The sequence below is a fragment of the Cyprinus carpio genome, chromosome B23, assembly GCF_018340385.1.
Source record: "Cyprinus carpio isolate SPL01 chromosome B23, ASM1834038v1, whole genome shotgun sequence".
NCBI lineage: Eukaryota > Metazoa > Chordata > Actinopteri > Cypriniformes > Cyprinidae > Cyprinus > Cyprinus carpio.
The window spans coordinates 12786205-12802495 of record NC_056619.1 but is presented as its reverse complement, the minus strand read 5'-3'; the positions used below and the strand labels follow the sequence as shown (position 1 = coordinate 12802495).

General features: G+C 39.2%; 1 protein-coding gene across 1 annotated transcript in view; it reads right to left on the bottom strand.

Moving 5' to 3' along the window:
- Nucleotides 1-16291, bottom strand: part of LOC109084454 (filamin-A-like) — a 35608-nt gene extending 19317 nt beyond the window's left edge. The window contains exons 1-4 of the mRNA XM_042750800.1: nt 15955-16291; nt 11889-12373; nt 638-889; nt 138-235 (exon numbers count right to left, since the gene is read on the bottom strand). Of these exons, the coding sequence (XP_042606734.1) occupies nt 138-235; nt 638-889; nt 11889-12270 (732 nt within the window). The 5' untranslated portion in view covers nt 12271-12373; nt 15955-16291. The remainder of the gene's footprint in view (nt 1-137; nt 236-637; nt 890-11888; nt 12374-15954) is intronic.

Below are 16291 nucleotides of genomic sequence, written 5' to 3'. Positions count from 1 at the left end.
GTCATGATGAAACCACAAAAGCTGTGGTTGTTGCATTGAATTAGATACATGCCAGGTGGGGGCTCTAGAACATTCTGTTCTCTGATTATTCAGTGGTTAATGAAAAGGCCAGAGATGACTGATCTAAGCTAAAGTACCTGAGGAACACCAAGCCAGTCATCAGCCTGCTGCATGGCCTCCCTGGCATTGTCCACAGGCTTGGTCTGGTCCCAGGAATCCCAGTCCGGACAGAGACCTGCAAACCAAAAATAAAAATAACTGTATTTGCTCACGTTTTCTAAGGACTGTGTCAGACTTGCTTTAAAATACTTGCTGGTGTTGCTATCGACAGCATGACAAAAAAAGTTGTTCATTAAAAAAAAAATAAAAATATTTAATTAAATGAATAACTGGTTATTACTACAAATCCAAGCAGGGACCTCTTTAAACATTTATGAATTAAATTTAATAAAAAAAAAATAATGTATATAAACAAGCTGAGCAAATGTATATATTTAAGTCTATTGATCATGATTCAATCATTCATGTAGACTGAACATACCTAATAGTAACACCAAATTTAATACTAAAGACATTCTCAGACCACTAAACCCTGAGATCTCTAAATTCCCCCAAAACACCATCTCAGATATTTCACCTGGAGCACAACTGTCCACCAAAGCTCCAAGGGCTTTCCCTGACTGCCAGTCTCGGCTGAAGTTGGTGATGGGCAGCTCGGGCAGCTTGTTCTGGATCCATCCGAGCAGCCTCTGTTTGGGTGTCTTCTGCTTGCTTTCTTCGGTCTCCTCCTCCTCGTCCCACATGGGCATGGAGATGGAATAATGGAGAATCAGAGTCCATATCAGACCCAGGATCAGCTTCAGGTTCCCATCTACTATGGCCTTACTGTCTGTAACACAGAGACAGAGAAAAGAGTTACACAGAGTTTGCCAAAACGCATTTAAGTAAATACGATTTTTTTTTTATCATCTGAGGGCATTTGTATCTATACAAATCCTTTTATCATTCAGCATAAGACGCTGCAGTAAATTGCAGACCATGCCACAAATGGTCACCAAACAATGAAGCACTTGTATCTGCACTGCACATGTGAAACATTCAGACTTAATGCTGGCATGACTTCAGATTCAGAGTGTAGATAATCAGAGGAGACATTTGTAGATTAAACCATCTAGATTGTTGGCACCATCCCAGCTGAGGATTATTTCAGGACAAAATTTCAATTTGAAATCTAAGAGCTGGATGAAGTCTGGTAGCCTTTTATTATTTGCTCTGCTCTTACTGTTCTTATAAAGGATGGAAATAAATGTAAACCCATCTCCTCCTCTAGTCGCTCCACCCTGTGTCGACATCAAGATCTGATCATAGTCTGATCTCCACCCTCATACAACACTTTCACACTTCCCTTTCCCCTGCCATTTCGCTTTAACAAGAGCATACGCCCATCCAAAATGTGGTTATAGGCTTGCACATGCATCTTAAGCTACAGAAGAGACACAAAACAACTTTAAAGCACAAACAGGAGACTCTTGCCGTATCCTACGCTGCATTTAGTATGTAAGTGAGGCCTAATCCAAGCTGAGACAGTTAGAGAATAAAGACATATTTGAAGAAAATGTGGATAATTGTTCTTTGATAGCGCTCCCATGCCCTGGGGGAGGACTTGGGCAGGGCAGTGCAATGCAGTGCAACTTCCTGTTTTAACTGACACATGCTCCACTGAGGATGCAGTTAACCTTGCAGGGGACAAAGGGAGGGGAGGCTATTTCGATATAACCCCAATATACATAAAAATATTGATATGGCATTTCATAACCAAAGTGACACTTTCAAATGAACCACACTGTGAAAGTTAAGTACGCTTCATTTAAGCATTTATTAATGTTAATTTCAAAACTTATTTATTAATTTATTTTTTTTCTTTATATTGTATATTTAATGGAACTGACTGAGCTATCATGAACTAACAAGGAGCGGTTTAATTTTAATAACCAAATGTCAATGAAGATTCATGAATATGGTAAAAAAAAAAAATAATAAATATAACATTTTAATTATAAAATAAACATTTTAAAATTTTAAAAAAAAAAAAATCATATTTATGAAGAATTTGATTTCTTTGACAACTTTGAAGCTTCTAATAGTTCAAAATACTGTAAAAAAAAAAAAAAAATCATATCTAATCCATATGAATCAAGTGGTTTAGTCCAGTTGAGGCTTTCACTCATCAGTAATGATCAACGCACATACATGGAGCTCATCAAATATGGAAGACACTTGGAATGGACTCATAAGGATTATTTTTACAGTTAACTTTTTGAATCAAGTTTTTGAGAAATCAGACTTTCAGAAGAGGTGTGACGTAAAATGACCGTTTTCATTTTTGGGTAAACTTTCCCTTTTAAAACATAGCAAAATTTAATCTATGAACAAATCATTGTCTCAAGGAGAAAAACAAGCATTTGATCAGTTCAGAAATAGACTCAAAATGAATGCACTGTATATTGTGAGATCTCACATAACATTTTATCCCCCTCCTGACCCGTTCCCAGTTATCCAACAGTGCTTGTTTGGCCATGTAAAATAATACATTCGCATTTTTCTCTAGTTCTGGTCTCCCGGTGCGGTTTACAAACCATGAGCCCCCAGAGCCTGCTGGAATTCATCTTGGCTTCTGGTGAAGGTGCTATTGAACCCTCTCTGATCCCTTTATTCACAGACCAAACACACTGGGCATGTGCTTCAGCATCGGAGCAATAATATGGAAATTTATGGACTCATAAAGAAGCGCTATTATGGTTAATGCTGGAAGGGGAAGTTTAAGCATCACCAAATTCTTCCAGAGTCAGCTCAAGTAGAACGTCCTGTAGATTGTGCTGACTTTGACTATGATTAATTTTTATTCCTACAAGGGTACTGATGAGAAAAAAATATGAGTGAAATATTAGAAAAACCTAAATCAGCATAATACAATAGTGCAGACTATGATAAGTGACTATTACAGTCTGATTCACTGTTATGGCAGTGAAGAGAAGACAGAGAAATAACAAAAAGAGTGTTATTACATGGGAACTTGTTGGCGCTTGTTTAAGGTATTAGAGGCGGACCTTACCATCAACTTAAGGCAGGGCGGGGCTTACACAGACATCCTGAGGGCTGTACAAATAAAATGATCCACAGTTATTTTTCGCCATGCAGCATTTTTTAGCCTTTAGGGAATTGATCAGCTTTTGACATCCAACCCTCTACATTGTGAGTAAATCACTCTCATATGCAACTAAATCTTCAATCTTGGCGACATGATGTCTAATATTAGCTACTGGCTAATAAATTCTCGGATTTTACTCACCAGTGAGAGTTGAAGGCTATTATAGAGGTTTTTTTTTTTTCACTCGAGCACACTGAGTGCTTCAGAGTTTCTCGGTCAAGCGATCTGGGATATTATAAATTCATCTGAATGGATGCACAGTGCACCCGTGTTTGACGTACTGTAAACTCTAGTGTAACTGCGCGATACTCACCATCACTTTGTCTCACACACACTCAGAGCGAGAGAGTCTTGCATACCATGCAGAATTGACACGCTACATGTAAACTATACACTTTGTTGTATTTTCCTGTCAAAATAATTGTCAAAATTCATCAGCTTTTAAGAACTGCAGAGTTCTCCGTTAGTAGGCGAAACTAATGTGCAGTACACAGGTGGAGTATGCTCTTCTGTGTCAGCCGCGCTGCACTGATGCGCTGTTTTCTTTCAAACCAAAGCATAAATACACGTAAAAAACATCATTGTGGCACGGCTGATACAGAAGCTCAGATTTGCTCAGATTTGTCAAAATGGCGCTACACTGATTTGGAGAGACACAGAGGAGAGGAATTGTTGAATAAAGTCATTATTTTTGTTTTCTTTGTGTACAAAAAGTATTCTCGTCGCTTCATAATGTTACGGTTGAATCACTGATGGCAGATGGACTATTCTGATGATGCTTTTCATACTTTCCTGGACCTTGAAATTGTAACATACTTGGCAGTTTATGGGACAGTCGGGGCATAGAGGACCTACAATAATGTACAGTATTTGAAAAATAATGTTTTTAACATTAAAGCATGTCAACATATTCTGTTACACCCAATACACAAAATATTTGGTGTGGACTCTGCTATTCTTTGATAGAGAACTATTTTTAGAACTATATCTTTATATTTATCGTCCTTGGTGTGAACGTGGCTTTAGTGTCCTTTTTTGGAAAGACATCTAGAATTTATCTTGAAAAAACGCTTGCAGAAAATATGACAACAAAATAAACATCTGAAACAACTACTTGTTTTTCATAAATGTATTTTACAACAATACAAAGAGCAATGTGTAACATTTGACCAGATTTAGTCCTACACGTATTAACTTCTATTTGTCCCCCACTAAATAATGTTGTTTCACTAAATGTTTAGTTTAATGTTTTTATAAAATTGTGCATTTTTCTAGAATAACTTTTGCTGCTGAAATATCCACTAACCTAATTTATAATAGTTTTTTTGTCATAGATTATGATATATGTTTTCATTAAAATTAAGTTGTCTATCTTTAGCAGATTGTGTTTAACACACAAGGGTGACAATCAGGTCAACACACAGAAGTATAGAAATTGACAATGATTTTACAAAAACTGTGCTGTTATTGGATCGGAACTGGCCGATACTCAATTTTTGGTATCAGATCGGTTCTGAAAAAATGGTATCATTGCATCCCTACATTAAAATTCGTCAGACGTTCATCTGTCGCAATTCCTGCTTTAGTATCACTGCTAAAATAAAACACAAGCTGACCTCACTAATAAACTTGGTTCACGCATGACCACGTGACCATCCTCGACCATGTCTTAACTGCGGCTGGGTGGGGGTCGGAGGGCAGAGGCACAGGCACTGTGACGCACTGCACACAATGCCAAACATATGAAACATGACAGGAATCTGTGTTGGTGCAGCATTCCCACCACACACTGCAGGAAACACACAGCACACTCATTCCTTTTAAGGACATTTGTGCTCACAGCTCTCCATCAAATTCCCAAAACATGAATCTCACGTCCGAGAGAGAAAGCTGGCAGTGACTAAGAGAAGATAAATGAAAGAAGGCTAAGAAAGAGATAGATGACGGAAAGGAGAGAGGGAGAGAACCAGAAAAAAATCCAGTGACTAAAACAGTCAAAGACAAAATATACAAAGGACAGAGATGGCTTGTGTTCGAAACGCAAGGAAGCGGCATTCCTGCCCAGTCACTCGAGGATTAAACTCATTTTCTGCATGAAGGCATCATGACATCATGTCTGATGATCCAAAACAAATCTAGAGATTTAAAGATAACCAAAGCAAATATTTAGTGACCATAATGCTTATTTCTCTGGAGACAGAAGGACAGCTCCATCAGATGCTGTTATTTTCCACCAACCATCGACCACACACAAATAATCGTGGCTTAAAGGCAACAATATGCTGCCAATCAAATGAAGGCATCTTGGTAGACAATGTTAAGCAAACATTTGATTTGCATGTGCTTCGTTACCTTCCTACTGCTTGCCAAGCTTTCGGACACAGCCAAGGACTTGGACAAGTAGGGACAGAGTCAAGCTTGGTGAGTTGAGGCCTTCCTGTTCGAGCCATGTGAGAGAGCAGAGTCATCAGTAGTGGATCGGAGAACAGACTCATTCCCATGACTCACTGAACCTGCCAAATCACCTCAGCCACTCTGACATCAGCCCTCAACCTTGACCCCATACTGCCAGACAACATAACACACTGAAGATGTCTGAAGGCATGCCGAGGATGAGGAGGAGTGTTTGTCCCAAGATGCATTTCATTAAAAAAAAAAATTCACATATTTCAGTAAGATAATTAGCCAAAAAACTTTTCATTCACAAAGTTGACGTCATTTTCCAGCAGTGGGGGTTTCATGTTTGCGCACGGCCATAGAGGAGGATTGAGGAAATTGCACACATTCCAAAAAGGTCTTATCAGCGTGGTCAGGACGTCTATACACAAATGTAATCAGAGACATGGAAAACTCGACAGTACTGACCCCCCTTCTCTTTCTCTAGTCTACAAAGACATTTCATTTTCAAGGGTTTCATTTTGTCCAAACACTGGAAGAGAAAGATGTTTGGACCACAGATGTTCTTTAAAATGTATTTAGGTTCTTTATGTAATTCTACAAGTTTGGAATGTTAATTCATTTAAGAATGACAAATTGATTTTTGGTTGAACTATCACTTTAACGGAAGTTACATGTGAGATGTAACGGAAGACAACGGATTAAAACAGATTATCAGCTAGGGTTTTTTTTTATTATTTTTTTTATATAAAGTAGGGTGGGATTTAGTCCTGGCCATCAGTTGATAATTGGATAGAGCCAGATCTGCATGAGAGCTTGCAACTGATTGGAAGATCAGGGCAGGTTTAAGCAGACTACCTGATTGGATAATTCTGTAATTTTATTTTTTACGAGAAGAAACCTATGCATGGATGAATCGTTTACAATATATAAAATAGACTATAGAAAAAGATCATTTCCACTTAACGCCAACTTTAAGAGTGTTAACTAGGGGTGCCTGGATTTTCTAAGATATAACATTCTATGTGATTCAGTGTTATATTTCAGTTTAACACCATGATAAACTTTCACCACATTGGTCGCACACAATGCCACTAGCACTTGTCAGCATGTTTCTTTTATTTCCAACATCTGCAGTTTGAAAAACCTAAGAAAGCATGAAAATAACTGTTGTGCCGCAGGTCTTAATGAGGACCATATGGCACAGAAATGTCAAATTCTGTTCATCCCGACTTTGGTTTTCAAAACAGAGCACATGCAATACACGATTTTAGGAGCATGAACTCAGAAAGTAAAAGAAAAGGAAGTTTTCTTGCAATGACTTCCAAATGTCCCTCCCTCCTTTCCTCCCTCTCTCTCTCTGGAAATGTTCCCCTTGGTTTTGTAGCCTTAAAAGGGCAGAAGCAAACTTGATCCTGGCAGGCCACCCATTCCCTTGCACAGGGGTTTCTGATTACAGCTGGGAGAGGGAGGGAACAAGAGGAGGCAGGGAAAGGAAGAGAAGGAGTGAGGGAGGGAAAACTGACTAGAGTAGAAAATTGCTGTGGTAGTGCTTTTGTAAAACCCCATATTGACAGAGCTGGATTGTCATTTGGTTTGGTTCTTTAGTGGCATATTTAACATACAATTTTCATTATGTCAAGCCAATAGAGCGTGTTTAGTGCCACAATCCATATATCACAAAGACATACAAGGCCAGCCTACATTTTAATGAGATGACTAAAGATGTGGCCATGTTCAGCGATATTTCCGTTCATCAGTAGTTCTGCCAGTGTGACTGGGAACATAAATCTCTGCTCTTAAATAAGGGTGGAGATAAATGCCTTGGGACAATCAGATAAGTGCCAATTGTGCTAGATTCTTTCCTGAAACCATCAAGGGTGAATCACCCTACCATCTCCATTATACGAGTCTTGAAAGAAGTCTTACATTAGCATGAACAAATAAATACAATTTGGTGATGCATTCTTCTATGGGTTACCAGATCAAGGAAGTGGCATGCAATTATAGGCTACCCATTAGGAAACACCACCCCGCCTTTCCTCGATCCCACTTGCACTTCTCTTATTTGCCATCCATCTCCCTTTGACCCACCTCCCTTCAACCAAAAGTCATAACCTCGGTCTAAAAAATAAAAAATAAAATAAATAAATGGCAAAAAACACCCCATTTCTCTGCATTAGCTTAACTTCAGCCAAATTCAATTTCTTATCTCCAAAAGGAGGAGGAAAAACTAAATTGCAGCAATCTATGCTCAGCAGGGGAAGAGTTTTTCACCCCTTCATCAATTGCCTAGCCACATTCTATTTCACTCATCTTAATTCATCATCTCCACTCCAGGTTGAGCCCGTTTATCTGGCCTACCTACCTATTTGTCGGTCTCAGTTAGAAGTCATGAGGCTTTTCGGAGAATACGGAGCGCGTGGCAGATGTCTTCATGTGGTTTCCATGCAGCGGTTTTGTCTAGTTGGGTGACAACGACCGTAAAAAACATTTTTTCCTTTAAAGTTAGTTCCACAGTAAAGTGGAACTTCAACATCTGAGTCACAAAGAGACATTCAAGTGCAAAATCACCTTATATATATGCAGAAGTTTGGAGGTTCAAGTGTGACCAATTAAAAGAGCACTGGTGAGACTTGCCACAGGGTGCTTTCCAGTGTGGTGAAGGGTGTGAGGGTACACAATCACGCACACTTGCCACTTATTCGCTCGTGCAAGTAGACCCAAGTACACTCAATGTACTTCAGTTTACGCCAACTTGAGTTTCTCATATTTAAAGCAGCTGTAGTGATGTGAAAGTTCTGTTCAGGAGCACTAGAGTGCAGCAGCTGGGTTCCAGAAGTAAAATCAGTTTCATTTTCTGCCTTTCACAACAGAGCTCAGAGATTAAGCAACAATAATATGCATCTATAGAGTGAGATTTCAAGTTTGACATCTAGCATAGAACTACCAGTAATCCTGAACAGGATCCACCAGGCTGTCACTATAACCATAGAAAACCATGCCAAAAGAGCTCAGCAGCAAACTTCCATTCCGATGAACCATTTTGCATGACATAATTAAGTCAGGCGCCCTACTATTAGAGACTTTTTTGCTTTCAAATCAAAATCTAAGGTTCAGTTTTATCTCAGAGCTGGTTGGTTTGGTTCATGTCTTAGAACTTTATTCATTTTTTTTAAACCCCATGGAGAAAATGAATGGGAAAAATAAATTCTGCAACAAAGGCAGCTGAAAAAGTGCCCCACTGCTGAGCTCCATTGCAACAGGACTGTCGCCCAAACGAACAGGAAATCCTGGCATTGCCAATAAAGCACAGGAACATCAGGAAGCCTCCCTCAGCTATTGACCTGTTAAATAACTACATGCCTCTCCATTTAGCTCCACATTCTTTATAAATAAAATGTTTAAGTTTTCTAACAAAATTAAGCTTAACTTCTGTTTTCTACAAATAAAAACACTGCAAACCAAAGTGCATGTTATAGTGTGAATTTTTAACAACTAAATGTGTTGACCAGGGAAAGACTTAAACCCGACAACAACCTCAAGTGGTCAGAACAAAACCAATATAAAAGGAATCTTCAGTTTACTGCATTTCAGAGGCTCTGGGCCATTGCATAAAGTTTCTCTATTCTGCACCTCTAGGCATACACTTCACCCAAACAACAGAATCAAGTCTTTACTCATAACTCATTTTGACAAGCTTAACTAAGACAATTATACTCAAATTCATTGTTCTGACTTATTCAGAATTGTTGCATTTAAAAATCACCTCAACTGAGACAAGACATTGAGCAACTTCTTTGTTGAACAGCATCAAATGTTCTTCAGTGTCCTAAATATGTTTAGAAAGGCTATGTTGATCAAGATCATGTGTTACATCACATTTAAGTACTAACACACGAGATGAAGAAACAGATTAGCACGTCTCTAGGCTCCACACTTGAAAGCTCTTTCATGAGCCCCACCCAGATGAAGACCGAGATAAAGGGCTGTCATGCTCTTCCAGGCTTTGGAAGGCAGCACTATATTCGTATAGACAGGTAAAATATGCGGCCTGTCATGACAGGGGTACACACATACCACCTTTATGCTTGCTCAGTAATTCTCACTGTACATTCATGTTGCAATGTTCTTATTGCAAAGAAAGAACACGGTCACTGATACAAACTGTTCCAGTTACAACAAAAACTCATAGCAATGACTAGAAAAACACATTGCCCAACTAATAAGCATATTGAATTCCTAATGGATGCAAATAACTCACATGCATGGTGAAAAATGCTTCACTGGCTTTAAAATGCTATCATAAAATACAATTACACCATCGTCTGTGGGTGAGCAACTCAGTCCAGAAACACTGTTTGCTCATATTAAAAGTAAGGGATGAAGGTGTTTCCGAGTAGAAATATTGAGCAATTGCTGAATAATCCTTGATTGTGCCATCTAAGAGGATGTTTATTTATGCCCTCAGGGCGCTGTTGGGAAATGCTCCCATTAAGAGCAAAACCCTACAGCCATTGGGTTGTGGCACTACTGAAGAAAACAAATTCCGGAAGAGAACAAATTATACGAAAACACTAAGACAGAATGATCTATCAGGACTGAAAATCTTGGAATTCAAAAGCTAGTTTAAACTTGAAAGTTAACCAAAAACCATAGACTGTATAAAAACATGGACGTAGTGTTCGTGGCGTCACCTGTAGTTTTTTGAAGAGCGTTTTTGAAACCAAGTGGGCGGACGTGGCCATCGCCATCTTGGCAGCGTGTAACCATGCGATACACCAGGATCATCGAAAATGGGCAAAAAGGCGGGAGCTGGTTGCTGAAGCCATGCCCACCTAGCACAACAGCAGTGGCAGCAGTGGCAATACACCTGTCACTCAAGTGGCCACGCCCATAATTATGCAGAACTTTAAGGCTTAATATAATTTAAACGGATGAGTTGTACTGTACAGATAGTAGATTTTGCTCCACTGAAGCTCAAGACTCTCTTAAATCAAGCAGGAGAACATGAAAACTACAGGTTTGCGCAAAACTTGATTATGATACTGTGCTGTCAATAAAGCAAAAAGGGACATTTTCAAATTCATGCTAATTTTACATTACACTTACCCAGCTTCTCTTTTATTATGCTGAGCAATTTGTGATGTAATAAAGGGGAAATGCATAATGCAATCTTGTTTGAATGAACTTCAGTACATGAGTCAGTGATATAATTTAATGTTTGACAGGCATGGCAATAAACATGCATTGCCATTGAATATCTGCTCAATAAAACGGTTGGGGGAAAAAAGAAGGGAAAAAGAAATCTAATTCAGTATCAGACTGCACGCATTCAATAAACCCATGATCTTGTACAGATTCGCTCGCTTGTGCCTGAAATGAGCCAAAAACTGGAGGGCGTGTCACAGTGTTAATCAATCAATCACAACCAGCACTGAATGAAGGAACCGTGTCTCGACATCTCTCTAACACAAGCGATGTTGTGCAACTTTATGTTCTAATCCAATCCCTCCGTTAAACCGCTGACACCCAAAACAACCACATTAAATTTTTGAAGACAGTTGTGCTCCTCATGAGAGGAAGGTGTGTCCTCGCGGATCGATAATTCTACTTTGTGCCACGCCACCGCTGAACGACATGTTCACCGATAGCCGCGTGAGAACTATAATAAAAAATTGACACGGACAAAAAAAAAAAAAAATATCCCAAAAACCAACTCTCTAGCGTAGGAAGTGAACATTCCTATTAAGAGGAACGGTTTTTTCCACCCTTTTACCGCATCAATGCAGAAAACAAAGTTTTGGTGCACTTGTCGAGTTTGGACTCATTCAGCACTCAAACTAGGGTTAAACCACCCTAAACTATTCGCCACGATGTCTGCTGCTTTACGACATTCGGGGCTGGACTTAGAACAGTTGAATGGAGCGACTGTGGTTCCTCACTTCTTTGTCAGATTCTCAACTGCAAAGGCGATTAAAGCAATCTCATCTTATTTTCACAACCCTCTGCGTGAGCAACAAGTTACAAAAAGTAACAAAAAAAAAAAAAAAAAAAAGACACGTGCAACTAGTGAGGCAATCATACAACTGTGCACAAAACGATCCGTGGACACAAAGGCCTTGATTCCCATCATTCTTTCCCGTTATTTTGTGGCCTGCCTAAAATTTCATGCCCTGTTTGTCGGCCAAACGCCGGGTCATATTGGATTCCACAAGCTTTGTTTTATAACTTACATACTATATTTAATAAAGTGCGATGTTCGATTGAAATCAGAACATACCTATAGACACCAGCTTGATGTTTTCCCTGTCGAGGAACTCCAGAGCCACAGAGACGTTCTCCAGCTGCATCTGTCTGAACGTGGGGCGCTGGTTGTACTTGCGGAACATCTTCTTCTGGCTGAGCACCTCCAGAAGCGCGATCAGCCGGAGCCCATCGCTCAGGTCCGTCTGCAGGTTCGCTATGCGCTTATTGACACATTTCAGGTGCTCGTTGGACCAACGCGTGAATGTGTTCTGCTGGATCTTCTTCCATGGCGCGTCCTCGGCGAGATCTTTCTCTGTAGCGGGCATGTCTGCGTCCTTGTCCGGGGAGAGAGAAGCGTTGGATAGGGGAGCGGCGGCGGCGGCGCTCGACTGGTGGGGGCGTGTGTGTTGACTCATTTTTATCGACTCTGGTCTCCTGCACTAATTCGCTGTCTCGCTTTTTGGGTGGAGTCTTGTGGAATTGTACAATCTGCGTGCTCTTCTTTCCAAAGTTATGTGACTAGAAGGGAAAACAAAGAATTGACTCAAGTCAGGCTAAAATACACATGCGTTTAATTACATTTGTGTTTCTCATCATCGATACATGGCTGAAGTACGTGGACATTTCCAAACCTATATTCTATAAAACATTCAGTTTTTAAGAAGTGGCTGAATGAAAGTATGCCATTGTGTTTCATTCATTTAGTCGCTTTATCTGTAGATGTACGGTAACTGGTCTGGAAACAGCTCATATGATATTACGCAATGTCAAGTGTGAAAAACCGCTGTTGCGTTTGCATCATGTACTGACAAAAATACTTAAAATATCGTTCAAAATCAATATTTCGAAGCATACATCCTCTGACGTGAGAAAGCGATTTCAATCAAATAAATAATTTGTGTTACACAGAATTGAATTAAAGCTCTGTTAATCTTATATATTTTGTCATGTTTAAAAATATTTTTTATTTGATACTAAAACAGTTTCAATTTTTGCATTTATCGACACAGACTACATCTAAGCAAATGTTCTACTTTGCCATATCCGTGTGTTGATGTAATGCCACCAATTATCAAATTATGAACTGCAGTTGGATAAGGCGTCCAAATAAACTAAGTGAAAATTCACAGTAGATGAGTAAGAACGTTGAAAATATGTCTAAAGAGGTGCAAATAAAAATCTTGGCTGGATCTTTATCCTCCTTGTAGCCATTTTGTAGGAGAAAATCACAAAACAGAACAATTTAGAACTGCATTAATCCCACATTTGTCTAAATAAGGCAAATGAGCCAAAACAGTATGTGAGGACGCAGTCCAAAAAGAATGTTTCCCTTTAGAGCTTTTTTCAGCATTTGTCTCTCCAGGAGAATCTGTGGAATGCCGTTCATGTAATGAGCCACCAATGCCCCCCTGACCCCCTCTCCAATGCCCCACCCCCATCATAAAACATCTACATAACCACATAATATGTTATACTCTTGCTCTCATTCTTTGTCTCTTCATATTTATGCTCAGGGAAATCTTGACATTTCTAGCAGAGCATAAGATGAGAAGAAGAAATGCTCAGACTTGTCATTAAGCTTTCATTACAGTCTCACAACTTAACCGATAAAGTGACTTCATGTCAGGCTCAAGATCATGAACTTCATTCATAACTTGGTATTCATATTTATATCTCTTTGGTTTTATTTCCAGTTAACAACATCACCAATGTCCTAATTGTTCTCAGAACCCATGTGATATTATCATTTGCACAATGCAGTCTATCGGTAAATAGGCCAGTTGCTCAGAAACAAAGGATGAACAAACAAGTCATATGCGTTCAGAAAAAGTACTACTGCAGCCATATTGTAGTCTGGCGTCACCTGCAGGAAATATGAAGTATGACAGGCTGATTTTATGTTCCTTTCAGCCAACAACTCCACATACAACGCTCATTGATGGTAAAAATTAAAAAAGGCAATATTTTACGTCCAGTTTATAATTTGATTCAATCATGGATGCTAAATGAAAGAACTGAAATCATCTGAATCAGCAGGTTCTCTTTTTTAAATTTGATATATAACATTCACACATGATACAAGTAAACAATATAAATATATAAATAAACAATACATTAAAAGTACAAATATAATTAATAACCAGGCAGGATGTGTTTTCCAGTGTATTTTTACAGGACCCAAAATAAAAAATAAAAAAATGGGATCGTAGATACATATATGGGAATATTATTTGAGGCACATAGCTGAAAAGAACAGTGTGTTACACTCCCCAGTCACCCTGATGACAGAAGGATATTAACTCCCAGCTGTTAACAACAGTGAACTTAACTGCAGTAAACCCTAATAATAATCATTATTAATTTCATTATTTTGATATCATCAAAACATGCTATCAATGGAGTGAGTTCAACCAAGATAAATGTAATCATTTTGTGTTCAGTATAATCATTATAACGTTAGGTTCGTTTGAGGACAGATACTTGTCAAAATAGTGAAGTGGAGATGGCACGCGATGCTATGATTCAGCCATCCTGAAAAGTGTGGTCAGCCCACATACTGGCTCAGCCACAACGACTGATGTGCATCTCGTCTGCACCAGTGAAAAACACAGATTACACACTGAGGGGAAGAATGGCACTATGGGTATTTTTGTAAAGGTGTTTCATTCTTTCGTCAACAGGATGTGGCTTTGTTATTGCTTCTGTGCACATGGAAACCAAACAGAAAAATATGAGGAGCTAAGTTGTGTTTTATATTATTTTAAATGCAAATAATTGTAGCACTGCAAGTGACAGGGGCTAGTTGTCACATTTTTGTACTGCAGTGAACATTCCGCAGGGCAGGTTTATGTTTGAAAGTGAATTGAAGCATATACCTTAAAACCTTGGATACAAAAATATACTGAACATTTTGACCACTGCTGCTGGGGGAAAAAATATAGTTCATTGCAACTGGGCTGACTAAAAGCAGGGTCACATGGGTGCAATGGATCCTGCTAAATATAAATAAAAATGTGACAACTTGCCCCACCCTCACATTTATTAAAAAAAAAAAAAAAAAAAGTCTATGTACACAAACACAATCCAACCTTTCAAATGAAATATGCTTTCATTCATAGTTGACTCGTCTGAATGTATGCCATTGTGGTTTTATTGTGCTCACTTATTTAACCAACAGCTATAACAAAAATATAATGATACTGTAATTTTATTTTGGAGGTCGTAATTCACCGAAATAACCCCATTTTTAAACAGTTTTGAGCTATATGTGTTTGAAACCAACATACAAAACGACTTCTGGAGACTTTTCACTTGACTGATACATAGCTCTTGTGATAACTAGCCCTGTTTTCCCATAAAGGAAGAAAATGTGCGCTTTTACTGTAAAACCTTATGTTTTTTTGTTGTTGTTGTTGTTGTTGTTGTTTTTTTGTACGAGCCCTACTGTCTCTCGACTGTCATCCAGGTGAGATCGCGATGTTTCGTGCAAGATTTTCCTCGAGCATGGGGGGGCGCGCGCAACTCTCACTTCAAAGGATGAAGGGCGCGCGGACTTTTCCATATTTTCCCTTATTTGGTGAGGAGGCCTTAATTAGATTACGACAGTGATGAGCCAAAACCTCAAGAGCATCGGATTTATACACTTTGTGTAAATGACATGCAATATTAATATGAAATAAACATTAATATTTAGATTTGCATTTACAGAGCCTACACAGCCTTTAATAAAAAATAATTTTTAATTATCGTTAGCTTGATTCTTTTTACCCAATCTCCTAATTTTTGCAATATTGTCTAGGTACGCCTCACATGGCGTTAAGTATGCAGGGCACTTATTAATAATAATAAGAATATTATATCCAGTCATTCAGCACAATTACGGACACTACGCTGCACGCCCTTCACCCATCCCGCTTGAAGAAACATTTTACGCAAAATACAAGACGTTTAGTGGTGAACGTCTGCGTCAATGATTTTTAACCCTAAGCTAACTTAGATTTGACGCAGAAACGGAATAAAAGTAAGCTGCCCAGGCTCAAAAGCGCCTAATGCAAGACAAAACATGCCTCGCAGCATTGAATAGAGGTTTTATAACTTACATTTTGATGCTTGTCTTGAGGTAACTCTTGTTCCTGTATCCCTTCAGAGTCTGCGTGTGGCACAGGCAGCAGAGAGTGAACTTGACTGGAGCACAGTGCAGAAATCTCACTGTACGACCCTCCCGGAGCCGACGAGTGTCCCTGGAGGAAAAGCTTGCTCGCTGAACTCGAGGAAAAACACTAGTGACACCCCTTAGTCGTTTCTGCCTCCTTCTGTCCTCTCTGGTCTTAATGCGAGAACCTTAATTGGTAAAGTATCAAAGAGGGGGGCTACTCTTCTGTTCGAGCGAGCGCGTCTCGAGCTGACGTGATACCGGCGGCCGCGCCTTCAGATTGT